The sequence below is a fragment of the Salvelinus alpinus genome, chromosome 8 (assembly GCF_045679555.1).
Source record: "Salvelinus alpinus chromosome 8, SLU_Salpinus.1, whole genome shotgun sequence".
In the NCBI taxonomy this organism is placed as follows: domain Eukaryota; kingdom Metazoa; phylum Chordata; class Actinopteri; order Salmoniformes; family Salmonidae; genus Salvelinus; species Salvelinus alpinus.
In genome coordinates, this window is record NC_092093.1 from 63,666,117 (window position 1) to 63,680,610 (window position 14,494).

General features: G+C 46.1%; 1 protein-coding gene across 6 annotated transcripts in view; it reads left to right on the plus strand.

Annotated features, from left to right (window-relative positions):
* Positions 1 to 1,883: 1,883 nt before the first annotated feature.
* atp8a2 (ATPase phospholipid transporting 8A2) overlaps positions 1,884 to 14,494 on the plus strand; it is an 81,894-nt gene continuing 69,283 nt past the window's right edge. Inside the window, exons 1-3 of one of the 6 annotated variants that reach the window (XM_071414569.1) lie at positions 1,884 to 2,127; positions 7,443 to 7,556; positions 13,537 to 13,714. In XM_071414569.1, the coding sequence (XP_071270670.1) occupies positions 2,025 to 2,127; positions 7,443 to 7,556; positions 13,537 to 13,714 (395 nt within the window). In that variant the 5' untranslated portion in view covers positions 1,884 to 2,024. Of the gene's footprint in view, positions 2,128 to 7,442; positions 7,557 to 12,268; positions 12,582 to 13,536; positions 13,715 to 14,494 lie in introns of those variants that run through there. The other 5 variants (XM_071414570.1, XM_071414572.1, XM_071414573.1 and 2 more) reach the window with 5 other exon arrangements.

Genomic DNA, 14,494 nt, shown 5'->3' on the forward strand with positions numbered 1-14,494 from the left:
CACCCTTGTTGTCTAGGTCTGTCTAATTGAAAGGACAACCAAAAACCTGCAGACACTCGGCCCTCCGTGGAGTGAGTTTAACACCCCTGCTCTAATGTCTGTGTTTAAAGCCCCTGCTTTGGGAGAACCTGCCTGTCATGGCCTGATTTCTATCACCTAAGTAGTTTCATGTTCACAAACCTGAAAGGAATGACTAGGTGAAAGCAAAATGGTGAAGCCTCCACTCAATCCATTTTCTACATCTATCCAATCCTTTCGGATCAGTGTCTTCCTCCATTAGCCTGGCTTAGATCTCAATTGGCTTTCCCTGCAGGCAGTATCACCCTGTTACCACCAGGGGCAGTGTTCACAACTACAGTATGACGTGGTGAGGACTGGAGACCAGTGGTATTGGTGTCCATGCAGGGCAGGGGTTTTCTCTCATTTTCATACTAACTTTGTTCCAAGCAGACTCATTAGACAGGGATGTGATACAGGAAACAATGCTCTTTCTGTACTGAAGTGTGTGTGTGTGTGTGTGTGTTAGCGCTGAAGGAAGTGATAACAGAATGTCTAATATGGTTCTGGAGAAGCATCAGTCAGTCGCCTGAATGTCCATCTATCTAAGAAAGAGTGAGAGGGTCCGTGGCCACCGAAATGAATATTTATTCTGTTCCTCTTTTTTTTTTTTTTTTTTTTTTTTTTATCCCCTTTTTCTCCCCAATTTTCGTGGTATCCAATCGCTAGTAATTACTATCTTGTCTCATCGCTACAACTCCCGTACGGGCTCGGGAGAGACGAAGGTCGAAAGTCATGCGTCCTCCGAAGCACAACCCAACCAAGCCGCACTGCTTCTTAACACAGCGCGCCTCCAACCCGGAAGCCAGCCGCACCAATGTGTCGGAGGAAACACCGTGCACCCGTCCCCCTCGGTTAGCGCGCACTGCGCCCGGCCCGCCACAGGAGTCGCTGGAGCGCGATGAGACAAGGATATCCCTACCGGCCAAACCCTCCCTAACCCGGACGACGCTAAGCCAATTGTGCGTCGCCCCACGGACCTCCCGGTCGCGGCCGGCTGCGACAGAGCCTGGGCGCGAACCCAGACTCTGGTGGCGCAGCATAGCACTGCGATGCAGTGCTCTAGACCACTGCGCCACCCGGGAGGCCCATTCTGTTCCTATTTAATGAGAAACAAACTTTGAAATATTGAATGTGTTATGTGATGAGATTTAAAAAACAGTTAAGATTAATATGTATTCTGTTACTATGTAATATAAATAAACACAAGGGTTTTCTTCTGCTCCTTAACAAGGGAATTAAATACAGCTTTGTTATGCCTGGAGTTAATTTGTGAGCTCTTTATTTGCTTCCCACTGGGGACTTTGTGTTCCTCCCACAGGACCACTGTCTTTTCCCACATCTCCAATGACATTCTCTCCCTGTGGTGTGAACAACTGTACCTCCTATCATATCATGACAAGTCTTGGTTTTTACTTTAATTTTAGATGGCTCTCCCGCTCCATAGACTAGAAGTTACTCAGGCCTAGGCCTATGGAATTAGATTAACGTCAAACTAAGTAGGACAGTGAGGTTATGATCAAAGATGCACATGTGAAATGGTCATAGTACAGAAGTGCTAATAGCAATATTCCCTAGTAGTTATCTATTTAGCCTACCTCTGCAGTGTTGGCCTTTCTGCGTCTATGGCTTACTGAATGAGTTAGGCTATTTTTATGCTTGACGTGATATTAGACTTAATTTAGGGCACACACTCAGCTACATCAATGTCCAATTGAAGCAAAGTGAATCAGGATGAAGGAACGAGATTCACTCGAGTATCCTACTTATGCAACGGATCAGGCTTTTTGTGATCTTGGCTGAGGACGCGCGCACGCACAAACACGTCTCACCCCTATGCGCGCTCTCGTCGCTGCTGAGCCGACCCATCGCCGTCCCTCGTCCAACGACCGAACATGATTCACCTCCCAGCGAACGCAGCCTTGTCCCGGGCCCGCATTCCCCCGCTTTGTACGTGAGCCACGGGCATGCCAGCGCCCCGGCCGCCCTCTTCCAGGCCAATACAGACCCCCCCGCTCAAGATCAGGATGTACTTCAACCGGCGATCGAAGAAGATCCACAGCGAGGGAGGTAAGCATGACAAGAGGGGCGGAGGCATGTAGCCTATAGTACAGTAGCTTACAGTACATACTAGTACAGCTCCATTGGTAGCTATAGGGATCGAACTGGCAGTGAGGACTTGGTTCTAATGGCACAATCGGTCCTATTCTATAGGCCTATGTGTGCTATATTAGTGGGGCTATAGGATTGGGATAGCCTTGTTGAGCCCAGGACTGCGGCACGGGTGGCGGTGCAGCTGCTTATTACGCCTGTCATATACTGTCAGTACAAACAACAGGGCTATTCTTCTATTGGCACAGACAGACTCGGGATGGGGTCGCTGCGCTTCAACTGAACCAATTTCAAATGCTTTGTATGATGTATTAATGATGCTGCAGATATGACAGTAAAGACAGGTAAATGGAGATTATTGCAGGTGAGCGGAACCGAGTTGTCATGGCCTCACTATAAACAGAGTTCGCACCCATCCTTTGCGCGTAATAGTCTATGTAGGCTAGCCTAGACATAAATTCCTATGGATTTTTCCAAGGAATTTCTTTCTTTTCTCTGGGAGAGGGGTAAATGGTACAGGGTGCATACTGTCCAGATAGGAGTTAAAAAAAAATAAAAAATTCTGAGCACGTAAGTTAGTTCGGCGGCACGGTGGGAGAGCTTAACACCTTCAATGACTTAAAAGGCACGTGACTATTTAATTGATCTTATTCTAAGCCCCTCGCGGGAAGGCCATCATTTGTTAAAGTCACGCGGAGCCCAGACAGGCGGACACCAAATATGTGCTTTCTAGGCCTATATAGTTGTGCAGCATAATGTTGTTGTTGTTTTTTAGGGGGGGCTATTCAATGCACCTTTGTCCCCGAAAAAAAAGTAATGCGTCACAGATGCGCCTTTGCATTTACAGGGACAGCCGAACACATCGTTGCACTGCACCCTCCACACAGCTCATAGTGATTTGTCCACGGACTCCTATGCACACACAGAAAGTCCTAGCATGATTATTTGCATTTTGGCTGCGTCAGGGAGTGAGTGCTGTGGGCTAAAAAGAGGTTTTTGGCCAAGCTGCAAGGATTAAAGGGGAGGAGGTCAGTGTTTTGGGAGATAGCTGGCACCGCCGCAGGGGCAGGTTTGACAGCGATGCCGCTGGAGATGAGAGAACAGTTTGTTTGCTGTTGCGTCTATAGGGGCTTTGGAGGGATTGTGTGGCTGAATGTCCATGAGTGCTGGCACAAGTACATTGTGGGGCTGCTGTGTGTTTGTGTGTGACTGTGTTTTGCCTCCAGCAGGTTCCAGAAATAGAAAGCAGCTAGGGCATATTGTCAGGATAGAGAGAGAGATTCGCCAACTGGGTCAGGTCAATCTGTCTCCAGGCTAGGGATCCCCATCAGAGTGAGAGAGAGAACAGCATCAATATGGTTTCCATACCTGGACATCACTACTTCAACCCCAAATCTTTAGTTAGTTCAGAAAATGGCTATTACTCTGGGTTAATTAGTACCGTCAGGAGTCAAGACAGAAAGACACATCAAAGAACAACCCTTTGTAGACCTACTCTCTCAACAGACCCCACCACACACACACCGTAGTCCCTTATTAGACTCTCCTTCGCCCTCTTGAAGGTGTTTCCGTGTCCCACGTGGCCAGTCACTGTGTTCTTTTGCACCTTCTCAGCTCTTCTTGGTTAACTTCAATCTTTCCCACAATCCTTCTGACCTGGACTTTAGCCATAATCACCCAGACTCTTACAGCCTGGTGGCCTCACTGGCCTGATCTGTCAAACACACTGATGACTGACAGATGTGTTTTAAACACATGTGCATCACAGGAGGTTGGTGGCACCTTAATTGGGGAGGACTGGCTGTGGTAGTGGCTGGAGCAGAGTGATTGGAATAGTATCAAATACACTATATTTATACAAAAGTATGTGGACACCCCTTCAAGTTAGTGTATTCAGCTATTTCAGCCAAACCCGTTGCTGACAAGTGTATACAATCGAGCACACAGCCATGCAATATCCATAGACAAATATTGTCAGTAGAATGGCCTTACTGAAGAGCTCAGTGACTTCCAGCGTGGCGGCATCATAGGATGCCACCTTTCCAACAAGTCAGTTTGGCAAATTTCTGCCCTGCTAGAGCTGACCCGGTCAACTGTAAGTGCTGTTATTGTGAAGTGGAAACGTCTAGGAGCAACAACTGCTCAACCGCGAAGTGGTAGGCCACATAAGCTCACAGAATGGGACCGCCGAGTAATGAAGCACATAAAAATCGTTTGTCCTCAGTTGCAACGCTCACTACCGAGTTCCAAACTGCCTCTGGAAGCAACGTCAGCACAAGAACTGTTCATCTGGGAGCTTCATGAAATGGGTTTCCATGGCCGAGCAGCCGCACACAAGCCTAAGATCACCATGTGCAATGCCGAGCGTTGGCTGGAGTGGTGTAAAGCTCACCGCCATTGGTCTCTGGAGCAGAGGAAACGTATTCTCTGGAGTGATGAATCACACTTAACCATCTTGCAGTCTGACAGACGAATAATCTGGGTTTGGCACATGCCAGGAGAACGCTACCTGCCCCAATGCGTAGTGCCAACTGTAAAGTTTGGTGAAGGAGGAGTAATGGTCTGGGGTTGTTTTTCATGGTTCGGGCTTGGCTCCTTAGTTCCAGTGAAGGGAAATCTTAACGCTACAGCATACAATGACATTGTAGACGATTCTGTGCTTCCAACTTTGTGGCAACAGTTTAGGGAAGGCCCTTTCCTGTTTCAGCATGACAATGCCCCGTGCACAAAGCGAGGGCATACAGAAATGGTTTGTCGAGGTCGGTGTGGAAGAACTTGACTGGCCTGCATAAAGCCCTGACCTCAATCCCATTGAAGACCTTTGGGATGAATTGGAACGCCGACTGAGAGCCAGGCTTAATCGGCGAACATCAGTGCCCGACCTCACTAATGCGCTTTCGGCTGAATGGAAACAAGTCCCTGCAGCAATGTTCCAACATCTAGTGGGAAGCCTTCTCAGGAGAGTGGAGGCTGTTATAGCAGCAAAGGGGAGACCAAGGCAATGTTAATGCCCATGATTTTGGAATGAGATGTTCGGCAAGCACATAGCTTGCATGTAGTGTACATCAAACACATGGTTTCTACGTGTTTTATGCTGTTCCATTTACTCCGTTCCAGCCATTATTATGAGCTGTCCTCCCCTCAGCAACCTCCACTGATGCACGCACACACACACACACACACACACATACACACACACACACAGGATGTGAGGGAAAGGGATGAAGAAAGAGAATCTCAAGTGTGTGCATGAAGTTCCAAAGTACAAAAGTCTCAAAGGACACATAGATAAGGTGTGTTCTGACAGGAGAGAGTGACCTATCCTACGTGTGACACATAGATAAGGTGTGTTCTGACAGGAGAGAGTGACCTATCCTACATGTGACACATAGATAAGGTGTGTTCTGACAGGAGAGAGTGACCTATCCTACGTGTGACACATAGATAAGGTGTGTTCTGACAGGAGAGAGTGACCTATCCTACATGTGACACATAGATAAGGTGTGTTCTGACAGGAGAGAGTGACCTATCCTACATGTGACACATAGATAAGGTGTGTTCTGACAGGAGAGAGTGACCTATCCTACATGTGACACATAGATAAGGTGTGTTCTGACAGGAGAGAGTGACCTATCCTACATGTGACACATAGATAAGGTGTGTTCTGACAGGAGAGAGTGACCTATCCTACGCGTGACACATAGATAAGGTGTGTTCTGACAGGAGAGAGTGACCTATCCTACGTGTGACACATAGATAAGGTGTGTTCTGACAGAAGAGAGTGACCTATCCTACGTGTGACACATAGATAAGGTGTGTTCTGACAGGAGAGAGTGACCTATCCTACATGTGACACATAGATAAGGTGTGTTCTGACAGGAGAGAGTGACCTATCCTACATGTGACACATAGATAAGGTGTGTTCTGACAGGAGAGAGTGACCTATCCTACATGTGACACATAGATAAGGTGTGTTCTGACAGGAGAGAGTGACCTATCCTACATGTGACACATAGATAAGGTGTGTTCTGACAGGAGAGAGTGACCTATCCTACATGTGCAGAGAGTCCACACTATTACCTGCTCATGCATTCAACGCCAAATCTTTACTATAGATGGACATATGCTAATCCAAGTATGAAATCCAGGTATGTATTCTGACCATGTGTGTATTCTGACCAAGTGTGTATTCTGACCAAGTGTGTATTCTGACCAAGTGTGTATTCAAGTGTGTATTCTGACCACGTGTGTATTCTGCAGGTGAAGTGCTGTCAGGTATTGTAGAGGTGTATAGCTGGATGACTCTCTCTGATCTCAGTACTACAGTGTTTACAGGTTCTCTATTCTGTTAACTGAATGCTTCAATTGCAAACCAAACAGTGACATGTAAGGGAAATGTTGACAGTTCTTCACTGAGCATTGGGTGACATTACTATTCTGTGTGTGTGTGTACAGTCCCCAAATAAGTGTGGTTTGTTTACCAGGTATAAGGATATAATGAGATAAATCAGGTTTATTGTCTGTGTGTCTGAGGCGGGTCTGTTGGAGACAAATAATTCCTGGTTGTCATGGCTGCTAGGTTGTTAAGGATAATCTAGAGGCGAAAGAAACGCACACCTATTTAGGTGAGGTGCTGGCTAGCGGAGTGGAACACTTAAAAAAAATAAAGGATAGCCGCACACTCTAGGAGCTCAGACGAAGACAGCTTGTCTGTCGAAACGTTGGACATAAATATTTTTGCATCTGAGCTCCTAGAGTGTGCAGCTCTCCTTTATTTTTTTTAGGTTGTTAAGGATACCATTTGGGGAATAAATGGTCTCTATGGACAGACGTGTGGCTGGTACGGTGAGTATTGTGAGCTGCAGAAAAACTTCAGAAGGCAATGAGACCAGTTGACCACAAAGGAGCAGTGTTGTACAACCGTCATAGGATTTAAGACAATGTCAACCATTTTCCAACAGCATTGACATACTTTGTACGCGTACTTTCATACATGCACACACACACACACACACACACACACACAAACTCAATTTCAATTGCCTCTTTCAGACTCACACCTGAACTCACCACTCACATACACACATCATTGACTTACTCACGTGTGTGTGTGTGTGTGTTGTTGTTGTGTGCGCCCGGACCCGGCCCATAGTGGCGTTACTGACTGACCCTCTGTCTTGTGTGTTGTTCTCTCCCGTCCCGCGGCTGGTGGCCTGCTCCCTGATCTCTGTCTCTCCCGTCCCGCGGCTGGTGGCCCGATCTCTCTCCCCCAGAGCAGTTAGTGTTGACTCTCATTAGGCAGGAGAAGTCTCCTGACCACCTGGACCCAGAGCTGGGCGTCGGCGTGGCCGCCATGCGCTCCCGACTCGCTAACAGGTTTGAAAAAAGTGAGTTGGAGTCTTGTCTTACACAGGCTGGCCTGGCTGGCGCTCCCCACATCTTGGAGTTCACTAGTGCATGCACTGGAATAGTAGCCTATAATGACTAGAGCAGCGGTCGGGGACAATTCTATTTAATGAGTGAATTTCAATTGAGAATTGACCCCAACCCTGGACCAGAGCACAGTGGTAATCACTAACCCTGATACCAGAGGAACACTACTCTCTAGGACCAGGGCTGGTGACTGCTGGACTCGGCTGGTCTGCCTGTCTGCACAGTCACTGCATGTGCTTGTAGTAAATACACTTGATTAGCATTCACACCAGTGGAGGCTGCTGAGGGGAGAACAGCTCATAAATAATGTCCAGAGTGGAGCGAATGGAATGGCATCAAATACCTGGAAACCATGTGTTTGATGTATTTGATACCATTCCACTGACTCCGCTCCAGTCATTACCACGAACCCATACTGTATTGATCACCATGTATTCACTTCACATGATCTAGTACACATTGACAAACACACGCATTTACTATACATACAGACACCCAGAACCACATGGTATGCTTGCATACATGTAAATAAAGCACACGTACCCATGTCCCATGCATATGCACATGGCATCCTTTAAGCATGCACATAGATGCATGCATGTGTTTGGGTGCAGTCTGGGTGTTGACTGTTGAGTTAGATTGGGGAAGAGTGAGTGAAAGGGTGAGCAAGGGAGTAGTTAACTGCATGTTGGGGGACGTTGCATGTCTAAATACAAAATGTGTCACTGCTGTAATTGTGTGTGTGTGTGAGTGAGTGAACAGTACAGTATAGTATATGGGATTAAGTATACATGTATATTGCGCGTGTACAGTCTCTGGTCTCACCTGTTGGATTATCAGTGTATGGATTAGCAGGTAGGGGAAGTTGCAAAGCAGACAGAGAGAGGATTACTACCCCAGTCTGTACTGCAGGAAAGAGGCGCTCCACCTTCTCACCATTCACTCCGTCGCCGTAGTAATTGGACACACTGGCTGTCCTAGCAACCAGCAGACCTGCAGGTCAACCTTAACCAGGAAGTAGACGACTTGACTAGAGGTCACCTTGGGGACAGGAACAGCCATGGCACCTCATAGAGGTCAGGCGGTCAGACGACGCTCCTCCGTAGGTAACGCTATCCTGACCTCACAATGGAGGGGGTAGGGGAGGAAGTGGGTTGAACTGGGGGAACCTCCGATTCACCAAGAATCCTTCAGAGGGTGGGATCTTCAACTGAGCTGTCGAGTTTGTAGTTTGCATGGACTATGTTTTAAGTCATATGACTGACTTTGTATGCCTTTGACTGTACAACAGTTCACTCTGTTGTACGGATTCTTTTTCCTCTTTTGGTTTGTGGCTTTGACTGAGTGTCTCTATCTGACTGTCACATTAAATCGGTGGACATTACAATAGCGATGTTTAATACTGTTTAAAACACAAAGCTGACGGTCAGGCTAAATGCTGGTGTATAATAAGCGCTGAGGGAGCTGCAGTGATAGTGTCTGACATCTGAGTTGTTTTCTGAGTGGTGGCATGGCTGCGCCACAGAGGCACGGTGTCTGCTGAAATAAGGCACCAGTCATACAGGAAAGAGAGAGGATGAATTATGCAGCCTCCCTCTATCCATTATTCAGAATAGCGCCTTGCTTTATAGCCATGAAAAGCTGGCACGGGACCAGGTAACACGGGTCAGGTAAAAGGTAACACGGGCAAGGTAGTGACCTTAAGGGTTGAGGGGTCAACCCAGAGCCAAACTACGGGACTGAGCTAGTACAGTAAAGATGGGCCAAGCTCTGTCGGATTGAGCTATTGATGCGTTTTGAGAGGGGGGTGATAAAACAGGACTCTACCAGGTATATTTATTTTTGATTGCATGTGTGGTATATCAAGATGAGAGTAGTTTTACCGGCCTTTTACAAGGTCATTCATATTTTGCTGAACACGCACAAACGTGCACTACATTGCACCCGACACTCAAAATATTTGCACACAGGCTACCCACCATTCTGTATTAACCAATGAAGAATCAGTCTGGTATGACACTCGAGGGAGAAGCTTTAGGGCCTCCCGTTTTAAAGTTTATAGAAGGGTGTGATAGCTTGTTGATTTTTGAGAACGTCTCCATATGCTGAAGTATGCTGTACTGATGAAGAGCTGCTAAATAAAGTCTTGCCGTCCTCAACAAGTTCTGTTTGAGTATTCTTTGAGTCCGTCAACTCTTCAGTAATGAGTTATGATGGTGACGGTGCTTCTGGTTCTGATCCATCAGGGAGGAGGAACACAGAGCATTGATCTGCTCATGGACATATCAGAGCTGTAGCAGGCTGCTGAGATTGTCAATATTGATCTGCTAGGAATAAAGTGTAGAGTAAAGAGGAGAGAGAGTGAGAGTAGGAAGAGAGAGGTAGGTAGAGTAGGAAGAGAGAGGTAGGTAGAGTGGGAAGAGATATGGATGAGTGGAGGTATACCGTAAGGACGGAGAGAGGTAGAGTGGGGAAATGGAGGAAACACAAAAAAACACTAAACAAACACACAAAAATGCTGGGTTGTTAGGATGACCCAACTGCTGGGTTGCAGGCATTGGGTCACTTAGTTGGCTTGTTTTCTGTAGACCTTTCCTGCAGTCAAATGACCTAGTGGCCTCATGGGTGGAATGTTATGAATAATTTTCATAATTTCATAATTAATGGCAATTAACAGTTTTGTTATATTTCAGTCTTTTGTGATGTGTGTAAGTGTAATATTGGGATGCAAACTCAAAATGTAATACATTTCAACTATATCTGACATGGTACAGGTGTCTTCTTTTTTTTAAGCCCATAACCATGTGTGTGAGGTGTATACTTTGGTTTCAAAGTAGACCTGTTTAAGACTATCAAGAAACACTGTGACCCTGATTTGCCCATTGCAGTAAAAGGTTAGAAATAGCAGGGTTGGGTTGTTGATGCTGGGTTATAGGGATATGACCCAGCGGGCCAGATCAGAAGACTGGGCGTGCTGCTTATTAGGGGTGTGGCTTTCAGATAGTTATTTTTGGCCACCTGCAAGAGTAAATTGAAATCCCGTTCATCTGTTTTGCTGTATTGTTATCACATTGGAGTCAGGGTGTGTGCAGGGTTTGGTTCCAGACCAGCTCTAAAACACCTGATTCAACTTATCCTAGGGGATGTGTGAATCTCACTCCTCAGCCATGTGTCCCCACCTGCCCTGCCGAATAGCTAGCTTTTCAGAGGCGCTGACTGGTAAGACTTTGAGAAGGCGATCACGTGTGCTAGCAAGGCAGAGGTCCTGAGTTTGAGCCTCGCTGTGAGCCGTATCAGGAGGAAGCGGTTCTCGCTAAGCGAGCAGCGTGATGTCCATTACACCCGTACACACTGTGGCACCTGTATGTAGTTCTTATGTTCCTTCCTTCATGCCAGATGCTTACCTGATATGCCTGGCAAGACCTTGCGGTGATCTCCCCTCCTAAACATGTGTCACTGTCCCCATTCGAGTGGAAAACAGGAGGTGCCTGAATATTGATGCTATCAGGGGCTCTAATGACCTGGGCTTTTGACTGGGTCATTTCATCCAAGTCACTTCACAGTAGAGCCCTGCACGGGCATGAATTTTAAGCTCCAGCACTACCCATGCTGCAACGTTCAGGCCCTACCCTACCCAGGGACCACTGCTTCTGACAAATTTAAGGCCCTGCCAGAAACCTGAAATTAGAAGAATTAGAACTTCCTTCGATAGTAAATCCATTAGCTGCTCCTCTCTGTCCCTGCGCTCTGCTCATTGTAGCTCTGAGTCTGTGAGTATCCATAGCAACGGCTCCGTTTGGGCTGCTCTGCTCAATGAAGAGACATGAGAGAGAACTTAGCTATACTTTTCGTCACTCTAAACTCAAACAAATCTCAAGGAACATTATTATTTTCTGTGAAATAATCTCTCCTGTTTTATATTTGATGAGGTTGAAGCACTTCTGACACCACGTTATGATCTTAGTCAGATATGACTGTACTGCGCATCAGAGCACGAGCAAATGACTTAGCTTCAAAATGTCAGTGATCAATTTAGTGATACCTGAGCCCTGCCCGTACCCTAGTTACCCTGCCTTAACTCAATGTATAATATCTGGGCCCATCGGGCTGGGGTCGGGTAGCAGACGTCTACTTCACAGGCTATACAGAAATAACTTAGTAATGTTATTAGGTTGAAATATAGTTATAGAACCTGGGCTGGGGCTCTCTCTATGTTGGCTGTGACCCATTGATTGGCCTCTCTGGGGAAATGATCACCCTATTCCCTATTCTAACATTCAATATAGTGGAAACCGGCTCTTATTATTTGTCTGAATTATTGATGGACTAATGGCTGTTTTTATTTCCAGACCCAGACAGCGATCCAGACAGGGCCCATTCTTGTAAGAATTGATTGCCAATTGTATTGCTGGTGAGGTTTGGAGTAGCACCTGAAGTTAGTTAGAAATTGAGCTGCAGTAGGGCCAATATTGCAGCTTGTTCCTGACTTCATATAGCCTGCCCTGAATAGTGAATGTAGACTGAACCTCATAAGCCCCCAGAAAACGGTCTGGGAAACTGAGGATAGTGATCTCATGATGAATGACTCGTCCCCTTTCAAGTGTAATTTAAACTGGTAAACCGAGCCTGCAATGTCAGACCACAGACACAATACCAGTCTCGTGGGCTACTGTCCCTTTAAATACGAGCCCTCAGCCCGCCCTCGGATGGGAACACCGTAGTCAAGGCTCCACGAGAGATTGGGGCCGTTGTCTGGTGTCGAAGCATCATCTAATGCACCTTGCAGAGAGACAATTGTTCAAAGCCTTCTCTAGACCGCCAGAGAAGCGCTGATGAAACGGAGGCGGCGAAGGTCTGTGTCCTTGCTTGGGCTATTCTCACAAGCAGTCGGGAGCTTCCCGGACAGCGAGGCCAAGGGAGAGGAGACGAGTGACGGGCGTGCTCCATCTGTCCTCACCGGGGCTTGTTGTGCCAGCTGGGTAAAATATTCCATCACGTCCAAACCTGATTGTCTCTATCTCCCCCCTCCATTATTTAGCGCAGCCCGATGACAGAAAATGTTCCTCCGACGCTCAGTGGGTGTGCAAGTCGTGCTGATCGCAGCTTGGCCTTGATTTTATACGAGAAAACTACAAAGGAGGGGGGACTCCGTAGGCAGTGCAAACGCGAAGCGAATTATGCAGCGTCGGTTCGGGTTCTTCGCTTGGGTGATAATGCTGTTGCATTATGCGCACATAGGGCGATGTAACAAGTCCCGCTGTTTGATAAACAAATACACAATGTTTCCGCGCGGATGAAAGGAGTCAAACTCACGGTGTTTGTTTGACCATTGTGCATCCCTCATCACATTCTATACAAGGGGACCCGTGGGCGTCGAGCGGCTTGTGTGTGTATTGGTGATGGAGCTAGAGCATGGCAATTCCATGGTAACAGAGTGATGCTGAGACTCACTTTAAAATGTATGTCAAACAAAATCCAATTACGGCAAAGTTAAGCAAACCGTACAACTAATGCACAAGCACAAATTAACAATTTCCAGCGAAAATGTTACAAAACACAGTTTACTTGAAGACGGCACAAACAGTTGAAATAGGCATTTTGTTATAAAACTACACTGTTCTTCAAGTAAATGTTTTTGTTAAAAGTTCTGTGACTTGGTTAAAGTAACTTAGCAATAATTATTTTTAGTTTGACATTTTAAAGTTAAAAAAAATCTGAGTCTCAGGCATCACTCTTTTGGAATTGCCCAGCACCGAGCGAGGCAGCGCACTGAAAGAAGAGGGTCTGTTTAGAATGGGGAGGTGGGTACGTCATTGACATCGACCGCCAGCTTACATCCGCATACAATAGCCCTACCTGTTTCTGCCCTCCACTTTTGAACTGTAAACCACGTCTCTTATGTCTCTCCCTGTCTCCCACACACACTTACCCTAGCCTCGCCTCTCTCCCATCAATCGAACGGTGCAGGAACCTCTTGTTCATCCGCCGGCTACCGCAAGGCAGATGATGAGATGTCCGGGACTACTTCGCAGGCAGATCCCATAGATGCTACGGCACGGACGATTCTGCTAAACCAACCTCAGAACACCAAGTTCTGTGACAACCATGTCAGGTAAGATTTCACCTGGCTACAGCATCATTATCATCAAGTTACTGAATACAGACTTTAATTGCCTTTCCAGACAAGTTGTGATATTATAATTGACTACAATAGTTTGTTAATAGTTTTAGGGATTTATTTTCACTTTTTTTTTGTGAAATAGGTTTTGTAATAGGCTATATGAGTTAATGGTCCAGTTATGGAATAGTAAAGGATGGTTGTAAATTATCATTAATTATGTGTTGGAGGGCGGCATCAAAGGGTTGTTTTTAAGTTCAGTGCATCTGAGGAAAGTGCTTAACATTTCCATTTACTGTTCTTAATCAATAATACCTCATGCATTTTAAAACAGGCACTGAAAATAAAGTAACTACAGTGAGTTTGTAGATGTTAATAGAAGCTCCTCTGGTACTAATGGTAGGCTACATTAACAATGTATGAATAGAATAGTTGTCCTTGAATTGTCTCTAAATCTAATAAGACATTCTGTAGTGTGGTCCAGGTCTGGTCACTGATCAGGTTACTATGTGCTGTCCTGATCAGATGAAACAACCTTCTCACATTACATTTTCAAATGCCAAGCCCAGAGTTGACTAATTCAATACATTTTTATTGGCCTACTCTTAATTTGGGAGGTGTTGGTAAGCAGGGATCCTGCCCTGCTTGTTAACAGTGCCAATCTCTAAAGCAATAACATTCACAACCAGTTAGTGAATGTTCTGGTGTGTGCCCATCTCTTGTGGGCATGTATTTGAAATTAGTATTTTAATTACTTCTGAGTATTTTATCATT